Source organism: Falco cherrug, chromosome 9 (assembly GCF_023634085.1).
Source record: "Falco cherrug isolate bFalChe1 chromosome 9, bFalChe1.pri, whole genome shotgun sequence".
Lineage (NCBI taxonomy): Eukaryota > Metazoa > Chordata > Aves > Falconiformes > Falconidae > Falco > Falco cherrug.
In genome coordinates this window covers 23,578,447-23,595,623 of record NC_073705.1, presented here as the reverse complement: position 1 = coordinate 23,595,623, position 17,177 = coordinate 23,578,447, and the positions used below count along the sequence as shown (strand labels likewise).

At 43.1% G+C, this 17,177-nt stretch overlaps 1 protein-coding gene across 2 annotated transcripts; it reads left to right on the top strand.

Annotated features, from left to right (window-relative positions):
- The first annotated feature begins 5,437 nt into the window (after nucleotides 1-5,437).
- On the top strand, nucleotides 5,438-16,078 carry TECTB (tectorin beta). 2 transcript variants are annotated; one of them, XM_005443880.3, is made up of 11 exons: nucleotides 5,438-5,529; nucleotides 6,424-6,512; nucleotides 8,318-8,508; nucleotides 8,930-9,072; nucleotides 9,151-9,223; nucleotides 11,736-11,839; nucleotides 11,919-12,002; nucleotides 12,198-12,360; nucleotides 14,372-14,441; nucleotides 15,360-15,392; nucleotides 15,875-16,078. In XM_005443880.3, exons 2-11 carry the CDS (start codon nucleotides 6,437-6,439, stop codon nucleotides 15,925-15,927), a joined length of 990 nt encoding a protein of 329 aa, XP_005443937.2. In that variant the 5' UTR covers nucleotides 5,438-5,529; nucleotides 6,424-6,436; the 3' UTR covers nucleotides 15,928-16,078. The 2 variants fall into 2 exon arrangements, with proteins under 2 accessions (XP_005443937.2, XP_027667910.2); XM_027812109.2 differs by having other exon boundaries at nucleotides 5,466-5,529; nucleotides 6,402-6,512.
- The last annotated feature ends 1,099 nt before the right edge of the window (nucleotides 16,079-17,177 follow it).

The window sequence follows — 17,177 nt, the reverse complement described above, 5'->3', positions numbered from 1 at the left end:
TAGCAAAGCGTGTAAGCTGGGTGAACAGCATTATTTATGGCCAACGCATCACGGCCAGGAATCAGGCAGAAGATCAGAGAGCGGCTACAGCCTCTTTCAAAGTTATAGTGACATACCCCAACCCAAGCTGCGAAACATCATATTGCTGCAGCCTTCCCAGCACTAGTGGGATAACATCCAGAAAAGAGAGCATTACTGGGGCAAGAAGAGCCGTGATTGCTAGTCAGAGCCAGCTGCCAACCTGAGAAGATTAAACTAACGAATGACACAAAGAGACCATTCTGCTTTCTTTCTCACCTTCCCCTTAAAATCCTCCCCCCACCTCCCACACCACACTGCCAAGAGATCAAGACCTGTTGTTGAGATAACAAGAACTAAAAGGCTTACAAGGTGTTATACAGGACAGCATGGTTGAGATCCAAAAAAGCACTTAAGCATCTCAGAAGCCATTTAGGCCACATTCAGGTGACTCCAGAGCAACACAATTCCTCTACAAAACACTTCATCCATGGATCTGGCACAGAGAACACCTACAGTTCTGCTATGGCATGTACCAAGTGGGATGGCAGCGCCGATCACAGCTGAGTCCTGCAGCCACAGCCGCACTCTTCAAAGGACAGCTCAAGGAGGCAGACCTGGTGGTCAGAGCCGGATGGGAGACCCAGAGGTAATTCTCCTTGCCTGTAGAGTTCAAAGCTATCTTTCCCCAGAAGCACTCCGACTGCTACCCAGGAGCTAGCCTGGGGCACTCGGGGAATGACTGGAGGGCACTGTGCTGGCTGGGGCAGGCTCAGAATGCATGCCCCAGTGTGCGGGGGTGCACAGGCTTCCAAGGCAAACAAAAAATGAACGTCATGCCAACCAGGGCAGAGTGCCTGGTTGGCCTCAATTTGTATGCCCACACACAGACATCCAGCGCCATTTCAGATGTCCTTGAGTATCCTGCCTGGCCTCCAGATCCCACTGCAAAAGCACATGAGTCTCCTAGAGATCCTGTGTTACAGATGCAAATATCTTGGCCACGTTACAGTACCTGTTCATGCAATACATGCCTTTAGGCAAATGAATCAAGTGCCTGGCAAGTTTGGGCATCTCCAAACAGTGTCAGCCCAAGGATGACTGTGGTCTCACATGGCCAGTGTAAGTCATCAGTTTTGGTCTCACATGACCTGTTTTACATGTCTCATGCCTTTATTAAATCAAGCCCCAAATCCTTATTCTGCATAACTAGCTAGCTCCAAGACAAACCATAAAAAAATACACCAAATATAACACTTACTCACACAGAGGCTTCAAGGAAATTCACTCAGCTGGAAACCAATGCTTTGTTACAACAGTAGCAAACACCAGGCAGAATTTTGCTAGAGAAACTTCCAAAGAAGATTACTCTGAATATACTGGTAAAGCTAAACAGCCACAGGATCAGGCATTCAAACAAACATGAAATACGATTATTTACTTCAGCCACAACTCTGTGCTCGGCAAGATTTGCTGTTGTAGATGCCTGTGTGAATGCCTTGGACAGCAGGAATGGCAAGGGAATGGTTCCTCAGCAGAGAGCCTGTGCTCACCCACACTGCAGGAGGGCATGTCCCAACAGCGGCATGTCTCGCCAAGCATATGGCTGCAGGCAGTTGCTGGAAGACTATGATTCAGCGTTGTGTAGTTCCAGAGACAGGCAGGTGATGCATGAGAAAGTTTAGAGCAGAAGACTGTCTCTTCCAGAGGCCCAGACCTCCACCTCTGATTTTTATGTGAATCTCTCTTCCACAAACATGATTTCCTCTATTTCCCCTGCTTCTGATTTTTTTGTGAAGTTAGTGAAGAATGTCAGCTACCTGAGGACTTAGGGTGCAGGGTGTCTGTGGGTTCCAGGTGCTGTTATGCACCTGCACAGGTCTATCATCTTCTCACAAGGCTGAAACATCATAGAATAAAATAATGGAACCATTTAGGTTGGAAAATACCTTTAAGATCAAGTCCAATCACAAACCTAACACTGCTAAGTCCACAACCAAACCATGTCCCTAAGCTCCACATCTACACGTGTTTTAAATATCTCCAGGGGTGGCGACTCAACCGCGTGCTGAAGTGAGTGACCAACCACGTGCCATGAGTAACTAACTATTGGAAAAGTATTTATTCTATAAAAGGCAAAAAATGATGAAATCCATAAGATATTTACGACTTGAGGCATCGAGTCTACACAGCACAGATCACTGTAGACTTAGAATCCAGGACAAGTTTGACTGTACCAACACTGTGCTGCATTTCCAAGAGGACCCGTTAACTCAGATCAGGCCCACTAGAAACGCAGTTACCATTCTTCCAGTCCCAGCATGGAAACCTCCACGCCTGTGGGATAAATACACTCCTTATCTCAGACAAACCCCAATATGCCAGGTTTCAGTGCGTGGTTGGAAACACCATCAGCCATACATTGCAGACTTTAGGTAAGTGTCACCAGATCTCATTCCTCCTGGAATCAGCTAGCTGTCTCCATTGATCCTCATTAACTCATAAAGTCCTTCCACATAGCTAAGGGGCTCTTCAGGTTTATTGTTTTATAGCAAACAATGAAAACTGGATGTCACAATATCCCTTGCAGACTCGAACAGCAGAACCCAGTTTTCCTCGTGTAAGAACTAGACAGGAGATACTTGCACAGCTTTCCATCACAATGGAAGGAACAAAGTTGGAGAGACAAGCTGCCCTTGTAGGTGAAATTCACAATAAGGCTTTCATTTACTCTGTCAAGATCTTTACAGGTACAGATTGCTGAGATTAGTCAATGGGCTTGGAAAGAGTCAGGGAAATACAACAATCCTCAACGGTCTACTTTGCAATTTAATGACTTTCCTTTTTCTGTGTGGCAATTACAGAGAGAAACCTAACCCTTCCCCAAGTCTTCACCTTTGATCAGAGCAGGTATCAGATGCTGGTTGGCTTAGGTACATTTTGTGCTTGTTTCTGATGCAAATGCAAACTACTATACACCAGCTGGCACTTTCTGCCAAATATGCTTCATGGATTTCGTTCTGTTTTTTGCCTTTCACCTAAAAGGGGTATTATGTACATGGAGATTACTTTTCTGTGAGAAGACAGTGAGAGATTTATTCTCTTTCACAAATTATGGGACTTGATCCATCTTGGAGTAATTCCACTGAAACCTGTAGCATTACACCAACGATAATTTAATCACAGTATTTGCTAAAAATCATCAGAACCAAGCTAATCCGTGTTTCAAGTGCTCTGTTAATGTTACGATGAGATTGACCACTGACATCATTTTTAGCAAGGCTTTTACACTACGCCTAATCAAGGCTAGCCAAAGACCTTGTGCTTCAAACCAGCCCTGTGTGGGCAAACCTGAGACCAAGTCCAACCCCAGGGCTGAATCTGATCCCTTGAGCTAGAAGGATCATTATGTACAAGGTCACGAGGACTTTCTCATGCCCAAAGTCACAAGCGTTCTCCTGCAGGATTTCCCTTTTTCCTGAGCTATATATGCTTGATAACAGGGTGGGTCATAGTATCTCACCACAATCCAAATACACACACACAGAGAAAGACAAAAATAAGTGACTATTTACACAGTGAAGATTCCGAGTTGGGCTTAGGAAACCAAATTTTGGCCTTAACTGCAGGATTTGGGGTGAGGCTATAAAACAGAAACCTGGACTTAAATCTTCCTTATTTTAGGATTTCTGATGAGGATAATCCCTAGTTAGGTCACACAAATCATTTTATGAGCTTTGGTTCTTGTTCAATGGATTATTCCTAAATTCAATTAAAATAACAACAAACCCTGGCCGAAGGATTTTATCCATGTGTACATTTTTAAGTAATCCCATTTCAATCAGAATGGGATGTCTTGCAGGAACTGGCTCACAAGAACAGTGAGAGCAGCCTACAACGTGCTCTGTATTGCAATCCTCATGAAGCTTCAGGTCTACGTTCAGGCTTATTATTTGAAAATAGAGACATTTATAAGCTTTTCATCCTTCCATTAGGGCTTTGGACCAGTTTGCAAGAAGCAGAAGCCACCCTAACCACTTATAAATATTTTCATGTCATTGTAGATTCACCTGCCCACCACCATCGCTGGGGGACAGCTAGCATCTCTTGCAATGATGGACATATTTTGATGGCCATGTTTCGCTAATGCCACCTGGCTTGAGAGACTCCTCATCGTGAATGCTCTCCTGAAGGTGAGCCCATAAATCTCACCCACAGGAGAGCTGAAAACTCACGGTCTAGCATTTCAGGTTAAGGTCAGGGCCAGCGTGCTCTTCCATCCCACTCCCTCCTCCCCCAAAAACTCCAGACTAATAACAACCGATATAGTTTTCGTACTGCGCAACTGTATACCAAAAGGTTGCTTCAGAGAAGGCAGAGCCACATCAAACTCCTGCCACAGATGGGGCAAAATGGGGCACTCCACAGAAGGAGACACCAAAATAATCTCCACGGAAACTCACAGGACTGGGTCCCACAGGCAAGGTCAGTGACATCCTCTGTGTTTTGTGACTCGACACAGGTATCGGAGCATAAGTAGCTCAACAACATCCAGACCTGGGTGGATACCGATGTCCAGTGACAGTTTACATAGCAAGACCATTTACAACCACATTTTTATGCAGGCATGTGAAACAGCAGTAGCATACCCAAGTCCTTTTGCTGGGCCTGTCACTAGAAGCTAACACAAAGAGGATGTGATAGATCACCAGAAAAATCTTACCAGTTGACTAAGACTGTCATACAGCAACCACATGACTGATGGCCATATGAAAAGCAAATTTGTTTCAGCTTTCTGTGCAACGGTCAATTTTACACATTTTGTAGTGTAATATTTAATGTACATTACGTAGCCTTATATACATGTACTATAATTATGTAGTATAATACTTAGGCTTATGGAAGATCCTACCTAAACTCAGATTACATGCCTGGGGAGCTTTTAGAAAAGATGAGTAAAAAAAACCAACCCCAAAGGTGGCATATCATCTATTGGAATTACTTTTGTCCACTTGCATATAGCACAAAAGATTGACATTGTCAATGAGCCACTCAAGACAGACATCCAATTCCTGTAAATACATTTTCACTGAATTCTAGAAGGCAGCTGGCTTCACCTCTGCAGAAATTCTACATTTTCCTAATTGACTTGTAAAACAAAGATTTTGTGCCAGTTATATATATACCTTAGCAGGTTTCTGTTCAATTATTTTCAACATCTGTAAAAAGCCACCACAGAAGGACTTTTAAAAAATCAAATAGCAGCAACACAGCCCCATATAGGGGAAGAGAACTGCTTTTCTATAACTCCTTTTTTTCCTCCCACACTGGACAATACTGACAGGTTGAGATTTAACCAGAGATGGGCTCCTTTTACAAGATTGCTTATATAAAGCAAAGATAACGCCAGCTGGGTTCATTTGAACGAGGACATCTTGGGAAGAGCTGACACCGCAGCTATTGGAATAAGATTGGAATGAAAAGCTGAAATAATTAGCCCTTTTCTGTCTCGTAAGTATAATACTTAAATTTCTTGTAGCATGCATAGGATTATAATTAGAAGGAATTGTCACTGAAATGTACTGTATGAGCTTTTTACAAATATAAGGTTTTAAGTAGAGGCTGTGTTTAAATGTTGAAATCTATAGTTTTTGTTGGAAATACTTAATTAGGAAGATTTCTTTTTCTTTACCTAAAGGATATTTGTTACTTCTGACAGTCTGTTCAGTAATATGTATATGAGGGCAGACACTGAAGAGTGTCTATGAAGGGAAAATAGGAGAACTCCAGTCCCAATCCCATGGGCTGTACGTGCTTCTCCCTGTGGGAAACAGCTTAAAGGTTTGAGGCCTGAAGTGGAAATTTAAATTCCTGTATGTATGTTTTCCTAAAAACTCAACATTTAGTAGTAAAGGAGAAAATGTGTGATTTGCCAAAAATGAGCTACGTGAAGTTAAGATGATATACATCAGGATAGCCATCACAACAAAGAATAGTTTTAGCATTAGATTTATAAGCACAACATGTATGTTATTGCATCAATTTATTCTAGTAATTTCTATTCCCTCTTCTTTCAGATCCTATTGTTTCGGTTTCATTTGGTTATACTAACACTTTAGATTTAGACTCTTAACAAAAACAAAGAAAAACTAGAATAATGAAAAGCCACCACTAAAATGAAATAGCAAAATTGCCACAATAGTGACCCAGCAACAATAACCGTCTTGGAAATGTTTATCCTGTAGATGCAATTAAGTTGGGTGACAGAATATCAGCAATGCTATTTGGTTTTCTCTGCAAGAAGAACGTGTTTAACAGTAGATACATTTTCAGGTCTGCAGCCAATGCATTGTTTTTATTTCCAATTTTAAAGACCATTTCAGCTTTTATTCCCTGTGTCCTCAGATCATTGCAAGAAATGGTGACTCTTACTATTTATTTGCTGGTCATCTTGGCTCAAGCTCTTGCAGGGCCTTGCAGTCCAAATAAAGCAGGTAAAATAACTTAAGTCTCCTAAGATCTTCTTTTGTAATTAAGCTGCCGAAGGGTTTTTTCTATTTAAAAGTGGAAAGGTTTTTCTTCAGAAAGTTAAACTGTGGATTCTGGAGAGCTAATCCTTACATTTATTTTATTGATCTGCTTTCAGCTAGCACAGTAAAGCATATACTACTAAAGTCCTAGCCCCACAGAGAATTAGGCATATGCTTAACTCTGTGCAGTAATCACAGTTCAATAAAGTTAAGCACAAGGAGAATTCAGGCATAAAATGGCAAAGAAAACAACAACAATTAGAAAATATCTGAAATAGCACAGGTTAGCTGCAGCAGATCTTTGCTGTCCAAGCTGGGCTTTCGTCCCACTGACTGCCATCAGATGACAAGTGCTGAATGAATGTGCTGGGCTGAGCTCCTGAGCCACACTGCTATATTAAACAAGAAAAGCCCCAAAATCGTTGAAGCTAAGGCTCTAATTTCATACTGATTTCTGCCTAGAAATTCATGTGATCTGGTGCCAGGCAGACCTGTAATATAGAATTCACTACAGTTAAGAAATCCGCTTTAGAAATGTGTTGGAATACGCCTCAATATAGATTTCTTTGTGTGTGCGTGACTGGCGTCAGGCTACTGTCAGTAATTTCATTGTATATCGTACATATTTGACCCTCTAGCCCTTTATTTCAGTACCTCCAGTTAAAGAAGCAGTTTCTCTGAACTGCAGGAATGTTTATAGCTGTAAAGTCACCAGAGTTACAAATGTGACCATCATCACAAGCTGAACCAGCCTGCGTGAGCTAAAGGTTTGTTGACCAGAAAGGACCAAGTTGTTAAGGTCCCTAGTTGTCTTTCCCCAAGTATTCCCTAACAGATATGGAAAGGCTGCAAAACAAGGCTTTTATCATAAAAATAAGAGTGTCAAGGGCTTTAAAAGAAATAACTGAGTAGTTCCAGGCAGAGTGTCTTTTTTTTCTGACTGTAGTAATTGGAAGTCTTTCTCAATTTTCAGGTCACTAATGGCTAGTCAATATTTGCCCTTTATATTCCCATCAGACAGTCAAATGCACACTGCCCGATTCTCTTTGAAAATTGTCCAATTTCACTATCATGAAGCAATAAGTCTGTAAGTTATGATGTTCAATATTCATGGTTGTATTAGCAGTCACAGTGTTTGGAAACATATTGCACTGCTATTTACCATTGCTGTTAACAGCGCTAGGATTTCAGTTCATTCACTATCGCTAGTAACAGGGCTAGGCTTTTTGGTTCATTTTCAGATCTTAGCTTTTAACTTGAGAACTGTAAAAATTCCATTTGCGCTGGCACTGCAATGCTAGTGCCAGGAAAGAAAGGGCAAAAGATCTATCGTGGTCTAGATCTAATGCTGCTACAAAAAGGTGCAGGTCTACCAAAGAACTTCACTAATATTATTTTACAAACTCGGTGGCATTACAGAAGCCAGTTCTGCAGCATAAACTAATCTGACAGATTTCAGTGCACCTATTTTTGACTTTGGGTTTCTCAGCAGTGTCTCTGCTCCCCCATCAGCTATTCCAGAAAGATAAAAAATTTACATGAAGTTCTGCATTGATTAGAAGGCAAAGGCCAAACTCTTCCGAAGAGGGCAGAATTTAAGAACCCAAAGGTCAGTTTTGTGTAGCGAAAGCTGCTTATGTTAGGGGACCTTCCAGCACCCACCCCTGCTCACAGAAATTTAATACCAATGGAAAGCAGGTGTGCAGACCCAGCTCTTTGAAAGAAAAACACCACTGAATATCACTCTAGGTGCATTATTTTCCTTTCAGATGTAATTCTGGTATACTGCTATCCTAAAACCATCATTACCAGAATTCCGGAGTGTCCTTATGGATGGGAGGTTAATCAACTGGCACTCGGAGGCATTTGCTACAATGGCATCCACGATTCAGGATATTACCAATTCACAATCCCGGACCTATCACCTAAAAACAAATCATACTGTGGGACACAGTCAGAGGTAAGACTATTTAAGGTCAACATTTCTGAGCTGGACTCAGAAATCAGCTGGACTCACTTGAGAGAGTCTGGTTTCCTTCAGCCTGGAGTCGGCTTTAAGCACTGATGGAAGGAGAAGGCAAACCCCAGTATCAGGTAAGGAAGAATCAAATAGTTGTGCTTTGCGCATCTACAGGCAAAGTACTCGCATGCTTATCAATATTAATCTATGTGTTAGTCACCCATTTGCACCTGTATTACACAGAACCTATATATAGTAAGGCATATGTATAGGCAGCATAGCATATAAAGAGCTAGAAAACCATTTTTCCTTAGGGATGGTGTTTTGTCACCAGATAGAGTCCTCGTGTTGCAAAGTAAGAAGTTGTTGCTGATGCCTCAAAGACTCAGTACTGCCTACATTTCTGTCTCACCATCCACAGTTCAAGAACCCCATTTATCACTTCTACAACTCCATTGTCTCCAATGACTCCTCAGTGATTGTGAAGAGCCAGCCTGTGAATTACTCATTCTCCTGCACATACAACGCCAACTACCTGGTGAACCAGGCTGCCTTTGATCAAAGGTACGTCCTCTTCTGCAAGTACATCTCACCCTGTCTTCAGTACCATATCCCACTCATATGGAAACTTTACGTCCCCAGGGTGGCCACCATCCATGTGAAGAATGGGAGCTCCGGCTCATTTGAAAGTCAGTTGTCCCTCAACTTCTACTCTGTAAGTGCTCTTTGCCACCCAGCTTTTTCGCCTTCACGTTCCGCAGGCCTCAGCCTAAGAACTGGGAAAAAAGGGCCTCTGGTCCTGACTGTGAAGTGTCACAGAGCACATCACTAGCCTGGAACAGATAATTACAGTGGGGTTTGCAGGGGTTCTTCTTTCTGCTGAGTAACAGAGAACAGAACAGACACATGCTAACTGTTTTTTTAAATCCCTCCAAATCGGGCAGATTCTTCTGCTGAGAGACACGTTTCTAGCATGTTGATCGGTTTTACAAGAAAAAGCAAAATTTGTTTTTAGTCCCACTCAAAGAGCAGCATGCATCTTTAGACACCACTGCTACCACCTAGTCTCTACAGACACAGCAAAGCTCCATGCATTTCTCTTGCAATTTGCTTCCTGGCCCTCTCATCTGACAGCTATTTCGTGTTCCCCAGAGATCTTTAGGTCATACTGGAATTGCGCCTCTTACAAAATATTGTCCCTGGATATCAGGCTGATCTTTTCAAAGATCCCTCTCCTCCCCACAGCTCTGCCAGCTCCTGATCCTGGAATCTTCTTTCCACCAAAGCACAACTGAGAGCACCAAAGCAGCCTCTCTATTTTAGAACAGCTAGAAAAAAGTGCAGCTAATAACATACAGTGTTAAATTCATAGGTCAGGTAGAGGGAGTACCACAAGGTGGACTGATGGAAATCTCTCCCCCCACACTCTGCATTTTGGGCACCAATTGATCACTAAACATTTTGTCAAGCTTTGGGTGCCACATAAAAACCCATGTGGTCTTTTTTTCCTGATACACAGCACACTGGTAGTACGTACTGGCAAGGTCTCAGGAGGTACCACACTGCTCCTGTCAGCTCCTGTAAGAACGGCTGCAAAAAACAAAGGACAGACAGTAAGCCATGGATCTCTGGGACTTTAATTTTTTGCCAAATTACTGTTTTGTTCTAATGGCTGTGGGGTCCCAGGAGTCAAGAAGTGTCTGAACTGTACCAATACATTTTCCCACTGAGCAAAAGTACAGAACAAGCTCAGAAAGCTAATAGACCAGTCCTTTGTTATTTTGTTCACATTTTCACTGGGGAGAAAAGGGTAATTTCAGTGAAACATTCTTTTTGGTTTTCTGGCAAAATAGAAGATTTATTTTGCCTTGCTGTGCATCTCTGCTGCTGCCTGACACAACCCTCTGCCTCTGGTGGCTATACTTCCAGGTGCTTCATGTGCCCATTTCCTCATCCAGAAGCAGTGCCCAAGCTGCAGGGTAACCCGGTGGCAACATCTCACCTGCCTTTTAGTCCATGACACACCATTAACATCACAGGACCGTGATGCAGTATGAGGGGCTGGAGCCTGAACAGAAATCAGACCTTCAGCACTGAAATGTGTTGTGAAGAAAAACAAGATAGTACCCTAAAACAGGGTAGAGCAATAGAGTTTGGAAAAAGAAGCAGTATACCAGGTTCAACTCATTTTAGCACTAGGACTCATATGAGTTTTGTGACAGTACTTCTGCAAGTTCTCTCCTTTGGTGAAATCCTTGGTGAAATGAGAATTTCTCAGGGCACTTAACAGCCATGAATCACTAATCTAAACACTGCCTTGAGCCTTAGCTTCAGTGCTTCCAGTCCATCAGATGTTGCAGTGGGAATACTGTAGTGCCTCACAGCCACCTCGCTGTGCAGGCAAGGAAAGGTACATAAGAAAGTCGGTACCAGGGAACTGAGCAAGCACAGCAGGGAAAGATAGTCCAACAGCTTCAGAAATGCATACACCTGAATCCTGCTGTGTAGATTTAACTAAGTAAACCAATGCTATGATTAAACCTGTTACTCTTTATATAGTTCTGGTAGTAGCTTTGTTATGCTCTTACACAACAAAAACCAGCAGGACTTAAGGTATATACTTCAGTGTAGTTGTAACTAGACCTTTTCACCCGAGTACCACACACTACACTGCTTCGAGCAGGCTGGCTTTTTAGTGGATGAATGACTGTAGCTGGCAGAGCTCTTCCTGCACTCTCGTGTCCCCTCAGCTCTCACCATGCTGGGACCACAAGCACAAATCACAGAGTGCTGAACCTTTGCATGTGGGCACATGATTTCTGCTTGAATTCATGCCTTCTCCCTGACATGTGGCCATCTCCCAAAACGCCATTCCTATTCCATACAGTCATCTCCAGTCTCTCACTCCCATTAGCTTCACCCTCCACTTCTGGTATACCAGAAGCAGCTCGCTTCCTACCCATGCTGTGATAAAACACATACCACAACCCAAATAGCATCAAATTCTGCCACTTACTATCATTATACACCCAATATTAACAAAACAATTGTTAAACACCATCTTGGGCTTGCAATAGTTCTACTACTAGGTGTAGAGTTTGGAGCTTGCAGTTAATAAGAGCCCAGACTTCTGGTGTCCATCTCTCCAGAGCTGTCTGAAGATGCCACATGCCTTTGCTTTGCACGTTACTAGTAACACATGATGCCTTTCTCTTTGTCTTTCAAAGAATGCCAAGTTTTCAAGTATAAAAGAAGCCCCTTTCATCGTTGAAACATCAGAAATTGGTTCTGACATATTTGCTGGAGTGGAAGCTAAGGGCTTAAGTGACAGGTAGGCAAGGGAAGGAGTAATAATTAATGAACTGGCAATTGGGACATTCCTTGTTAATCCGGGGTTTGTATCTCCCCAGATTCAAAGTTGTTCTCAACAACTGCTGGGCAACTCCCTCCTCAGAGTATTTCTACCAGATCCACTGGCCTCTGATCACCAAGGGGTAGGTGCTGGTGGGACCTGGGGTGGGACTCTGCCCAGCCCAGCCCCGAGGACGGCAGAAAGCCACAGGCTGGGGATGAGGGGGCAAAGGAGAAGCCGGCCCACGGCAGGGCAAATGTATTCATCGGACTGTGACCTCAGGAGATGGTTCGCTGAAGCCATGGAGACTGACACTTCTTCTCCATATACCACACAGGTGTGCCACGGACAGCTCCATCCTCGTGCACGAGAATGGGAAAACAAACCGGGCAACGTTCCAGTTCAATGCCTTCCGTTTCCGTAACATCCCCAAGCTGTCCAAGGTCTGGCTGCACTGCGAGACGCATGTCTGTGACAGTGAGAAGTTCTCCTGCCCAGTGGTAAGGCCTCCCTCCCAGAGACACACATGGTGCTAAGTTTATTCAGTGGATGTCGAGACCTTCCTGAGGGCACGTCAGGTGCAGAGCCAGCGCCAGGGCTTTCAGCAGATGGAGCCATCACAATGCGTGAACCCGAGTGGTCAGCCGTGCACCCCGACCCCAGTCATGCCACAGGCATCACACACAACATTGGGCAACTTGTTCAAATGTATTGAGAAATAAGGCAGCCATTGAAAAACTCAGTTCTTTTCGATATCCCAGACTACAGTCCTGTCTGATAAACAGCTACAGTTAAACACAAGCTTGAAAAGGGGAAGAAAGTAGAGCGGTTTTTTTTTTGTTTGTTTGTTTGTTTTTTCTCCATTTTACCAAATCCCTCGGTGCCAAGGGCATCCTGGGGGCACCAGGAGAACCTGACTCAAAGCTCACTGCTAGTCAAACGAAACCTCCTAGTCCCCCTTCCCAGGGAACATCCTCTGCTATCCTGCAGTAACTCACTGCCCCTGCAGCAGTCCTGTTCTGCATTAAATACATCAATTACCACTGGAGCAGGGACCGAGGTCGAAGAGTAGGTCCCTGTGACCTTAGGTGGGAACAGGGTGGGGGGCTATACAGGCAAATTATTTAGCATGGGCAGCTGCGCACCTCTTGCACCAACTGATGCAAGGGTGAGGGTTACCAAAGTGTGTTTCTTTAAAGACTTCTTTCTCTCTGCCTCCTTCACTAAGTCAGAGCTTTGCTGTTCTTTTTCTCATGCACTGACTGTATCATTGCTTAAGACGAAGTCAAACTTTATTTAATCTGAAATGAAAGCCCAAAAATATTCCTGGGCCAACATACCGTTGTTTCAACAACAAATATTTCTTGCTGGAGAAGAGAAAGCATCACTCCTAGTGAAACTAGCTTTTCTTTCTAAACCCTTTCTCAGTGCAGGACCCAAATTAAGATAGCAGTTTATTACCCAGCCTCAGTGCTAACCAGAGGGCACATATCTGTGCATAATTTGCAGGTTTGACAAAAACACATTGTTAGAAATCCAAAGTTTCAAAGACAAAAGAAAAAAATTGTTTTTTAGAGATTTCTTCAACTTTTTATCCCACCACAGACCAGGGTTAAAAGAAAACACAAAACCAGTACTCTGTATCTACCTCTCTGACAGTGCTGCCAAACACCTACATCATCCTTTCAGGCACAGAGTGGAATTCCCTCCTCACCCTCCTGCATAGGATAATTGCTCCATCAGGCTAACATCCCTTGAGTCCACTTCCAACCCAAAAATGCAGCTGGTGATTTGCTGCAATTAAGGCTGAACCAAGCTGGGGGTCTCTGCTTACAAGCAACTCATGACAGAATTACCACATGCTGTGTTTGTAAAAAAAATATGTTCACAGCTGGGGATCTGCAAAGGTCAGGGGACATGCAAGGACCTTTAATCTGTAGAGCACTGCCTCCCATACAGACCTTATCAGCTGTGACAGGCATCATTAGTGCTGGACATGAGATGATCTATATGAAAGGGATTCGGTGCTTCCTGTGTCTACCCAATGTGAATCAATTATAATTAACAATAAACAACAACAGAAGACTTCACAGAGCTCACAGGTTAAATAGATGGAGCTCAGCTGTCCCCTTCCTTCTTGACAGGAGTTTTGTTTAAGGCAGGGTAGAAAGGGCAGCCCAGGAGGACCTGTAATTAGCAAGTAGCCACCTGTCTGGGCTCCTGCCATCTCACAACTGGAAAGAGTGCTTACACTGACAGCCACTCTAAGGGCTGTGGCACACCAAAATGCCCAGAAAATGCACTGTAAAGACTTTAAATCTCTCCTGCACCACCACCACCACTCCCCTCCCCCCCCTCCCCCCAGTAATTACAGAGGAAAAAGAATCCCTAGAAAATAGGCAGCAATACTTACACAGTTTTCATTTCCTTGGATGGAAACATGAGAATTTGGTTGGGATTTTTTTATTTTAATTTTTCTTGTATACATGGCTTTCTCTCTGATCTCTTCAGATCTGTGACAAACGAAAACAACGCATGGAACAAACTGGAGGTGTTTTAGTAGCGGAGATTGCTGTACGCAGTAAGTGGCTGGGTTTCTGGGGTGTTTCTCCCTTTGGGAAGCAAGGAAGCTGGGAGCCACCCGTGGCTCGCAGCACAGGAGCAAGCAGAGGGAACCCAAAGTCTCTGCCAGACCCTTTCCCCCATGGCAGCGGGAGTCCTGAACAGCAGTTGGTCTCCTCCAGGCTCTGGCAGGAGAGCTCAGTGAAACTCTCCTCATTCACAGAGTGAGTCAAGGCACCCACTTGGCATTAACAATAAATGGCCAAGCCACTGACATGCCGAGTTCGCAATGTCAACCCCACTCACCTGCACCTGACCTCAGCAACAGCCCAGACATGCTCTGACAGATTGCCCAGGAGTGGGAGAGAGGTCAGGATTAGGAGCAGTGGGAAAGAAAATCTTTGGTTTGGTACTTCAGCATACTCATAACTCCGGTAGGTTAACCCTTTGTGCCTATCCATCCTGATACACAAATTGAACTGCCACCAGGTTTCCCCATCATAAAACAGCCCCTGTAGTTCCTCTAACTGCTACCTCCTGGAGGCAACAGAAATTTCTCCAGGGGCTGGTTTAATCCTGCAGATCCAGTACATCTTTGGAAACAGGTCCTTGGAACAAGGTATGCCCAAATCATATTTTCACTGGAGCCCTTTATGCTAGTTTATCACTTACATCCACATCAACCTGAAAGCTAATATAAAATTTCAAAGACATGTAAAGCAGCATTACTGCAATCCACCAGTAAAAACCCCATCAATTTTAGAAGATAACTGAGGAGCCTTTTATAAATTCAGACAGTATGGCCAATAGGAAGAAATAGCCAGAATTTCAAAATGTGCAAATGTTATCTGTTCTGCTTTTACAAAGAATGCTGGTGCACTTTGCCCTATTTTAAACATGCCATCCCAATGTTATCTTTTTCTCTTATTTTATACAGGCAAAGGTTTATCCAGATTTTACACACTCTCAGGTAAATAGCAAAGTACAACAATGAAAATATCAAACCCAATATGGATTTTGAGTGGCTCTGCCAACATAAAACCCATACCTCAAAGAAACAGGTGAAAAAATTAGTAAATTTGGCACAAAGGGAAATATTTCAAAATCAAACTGTATTTCTCAATGTTACACTCTGTCTTCCTCCTTTCAGCACATCCCTCACTGGACAATAAAATCATACCAATAACTTCCAATACTGAACATTAATTTCTCTTATTTTCACACCCTCTTCCCCAAAAGGAACAAGCATTTTTCACTGCGTTAACAAAGATAACTGAAAGCACTTTTATTTGGAAAGGGTTTGAAAAATGCCTTTCAAAGCCTATTCGTTAAAACTTGAAATGGTGACAGAGCCACGTCAGGGGCATGCAGTTGCACTGAGGGGGGTGGGAAGACAACGTGAAAGGCAGCTGGCAGGGAAGTACTCACAATGAATCTGTGTTTTTCTTGCAGATATCATCTTCCACCTACTCTTTGTGACTGGATTTTGTGCTGTTTTATTATAATTGGCAAACCAGCTGCGTTTCTTAACTTTTCCCAATCCTGTATGGACCTGGACTTCTTTACTAAAAATGTTTATTTTACAGAGGAAAGAAATGAAAGCTACAAAAAATCCTTGTGCACCATTTTACCAGCTAAATAAAACATTCTGCGAGCTTTGTGCCTCAAATACTGGAGAATCCCAAAATAGATTTACCTCTCCCTAGCCTCTGCAGGCATTTTAAACTAGTGAAAACCCAAGGGTTATGTATTCTACCCATGCCTCCTTTTAAAGGGGTGTGATGCCAAGAGTACCTGTTTCTAGAGAGAACACAGGGATATGCATTTTTCAACACAAATTTTACCTTCAGGGTCCCCCTTCCCCATCAGTCTCAGTGTGGTACCAAACTCCCCTCCAGGCCTGGTCTTGCAAGATCCTAGCTTGATCTGTGAAGCCTTTGAACGAGATGAAAACCAACCTAACATGTCAAGGATCAGAGAAAAGGATGCATTTTATCAAGCAGTAGTTAGAAGGTCCTCAGAATTAATTACCTGATATTTCTTTCCTGCGCCTCAGCATTGCCAGTACCGATCAGTTGGGTTATGTAGAGTATGACACATGCTGCAGTAGGTACAACACTGTTACAAGTAAGAGGTCTTGCTGACAGGGCAGGCTCAGTGCTGTATAGCTGCATGGTGTGGATGCAAATTAAGCACACCTGAGGTTAGAAAACAAGCTAATGAGCTTTACACTTCCTTGAAGACGCAGCTGGTGTCAGATACAAGAGGGTTTGGGTGTTAGCTCTGCACCTGAGTAACATCAGCTCTTAAACAACAAGAAGAAATTGCTAGAAAGGGAAACCATGGTTGCTAAAGAGCAAGAAATATCAAGACATGAAATAATTTCCCAGCAAGAGCGATGGTAGGTTCCTTACTTCCAGTAATTACTAAAACAATGTTGAACAAAACTCTTGAAAGTGTATGAACATTCTAAGGCCTTTTCCATGAAACTTCCAGGATCCTATATGTGAAAGGGAGAATGACTACAGCTGTTACACCTCCTATTAATGAACACAGCAGGTGTACCTGTGTCTGTACATACTGCAGCATAAGCACATTATAGATGTTTGTAGACAGGAAATCTCCTGAATAGTTCTATTAAATTAAGGATTTTGAGCTCCCTGTTCTTTTTGAAACCTCATTGTTATGACAATAATGCATAGCTAGAACACACATACATTACCGCCACAGTTTTCAAGTACACACAGATCCCACT

Bases quoted from the DNA above. Each gene is read 5' to 3' on its own strand.
- TECTB (XM_005443880.3), top strand. From the start codon at position 6,437: ATGGTGACTCTTACTATTTATTTGCTGGTCATCTTGGCTCAAGCTCTT. The intron at 8,509-8,929 runs GTAAGACTATTT...CACCATCCACAG, and splicing joins ACTGTGGGACACAGTCAGAG to TTCAAGAACCCCATTTATCA. The intron at 14,442-15,359 runs GTAAGTGGCTGG...TATTTTATACAG, and splicing joins AGCGGAGATTGCTGTACGCA to GCAAAGGTTTATCCAGATTT.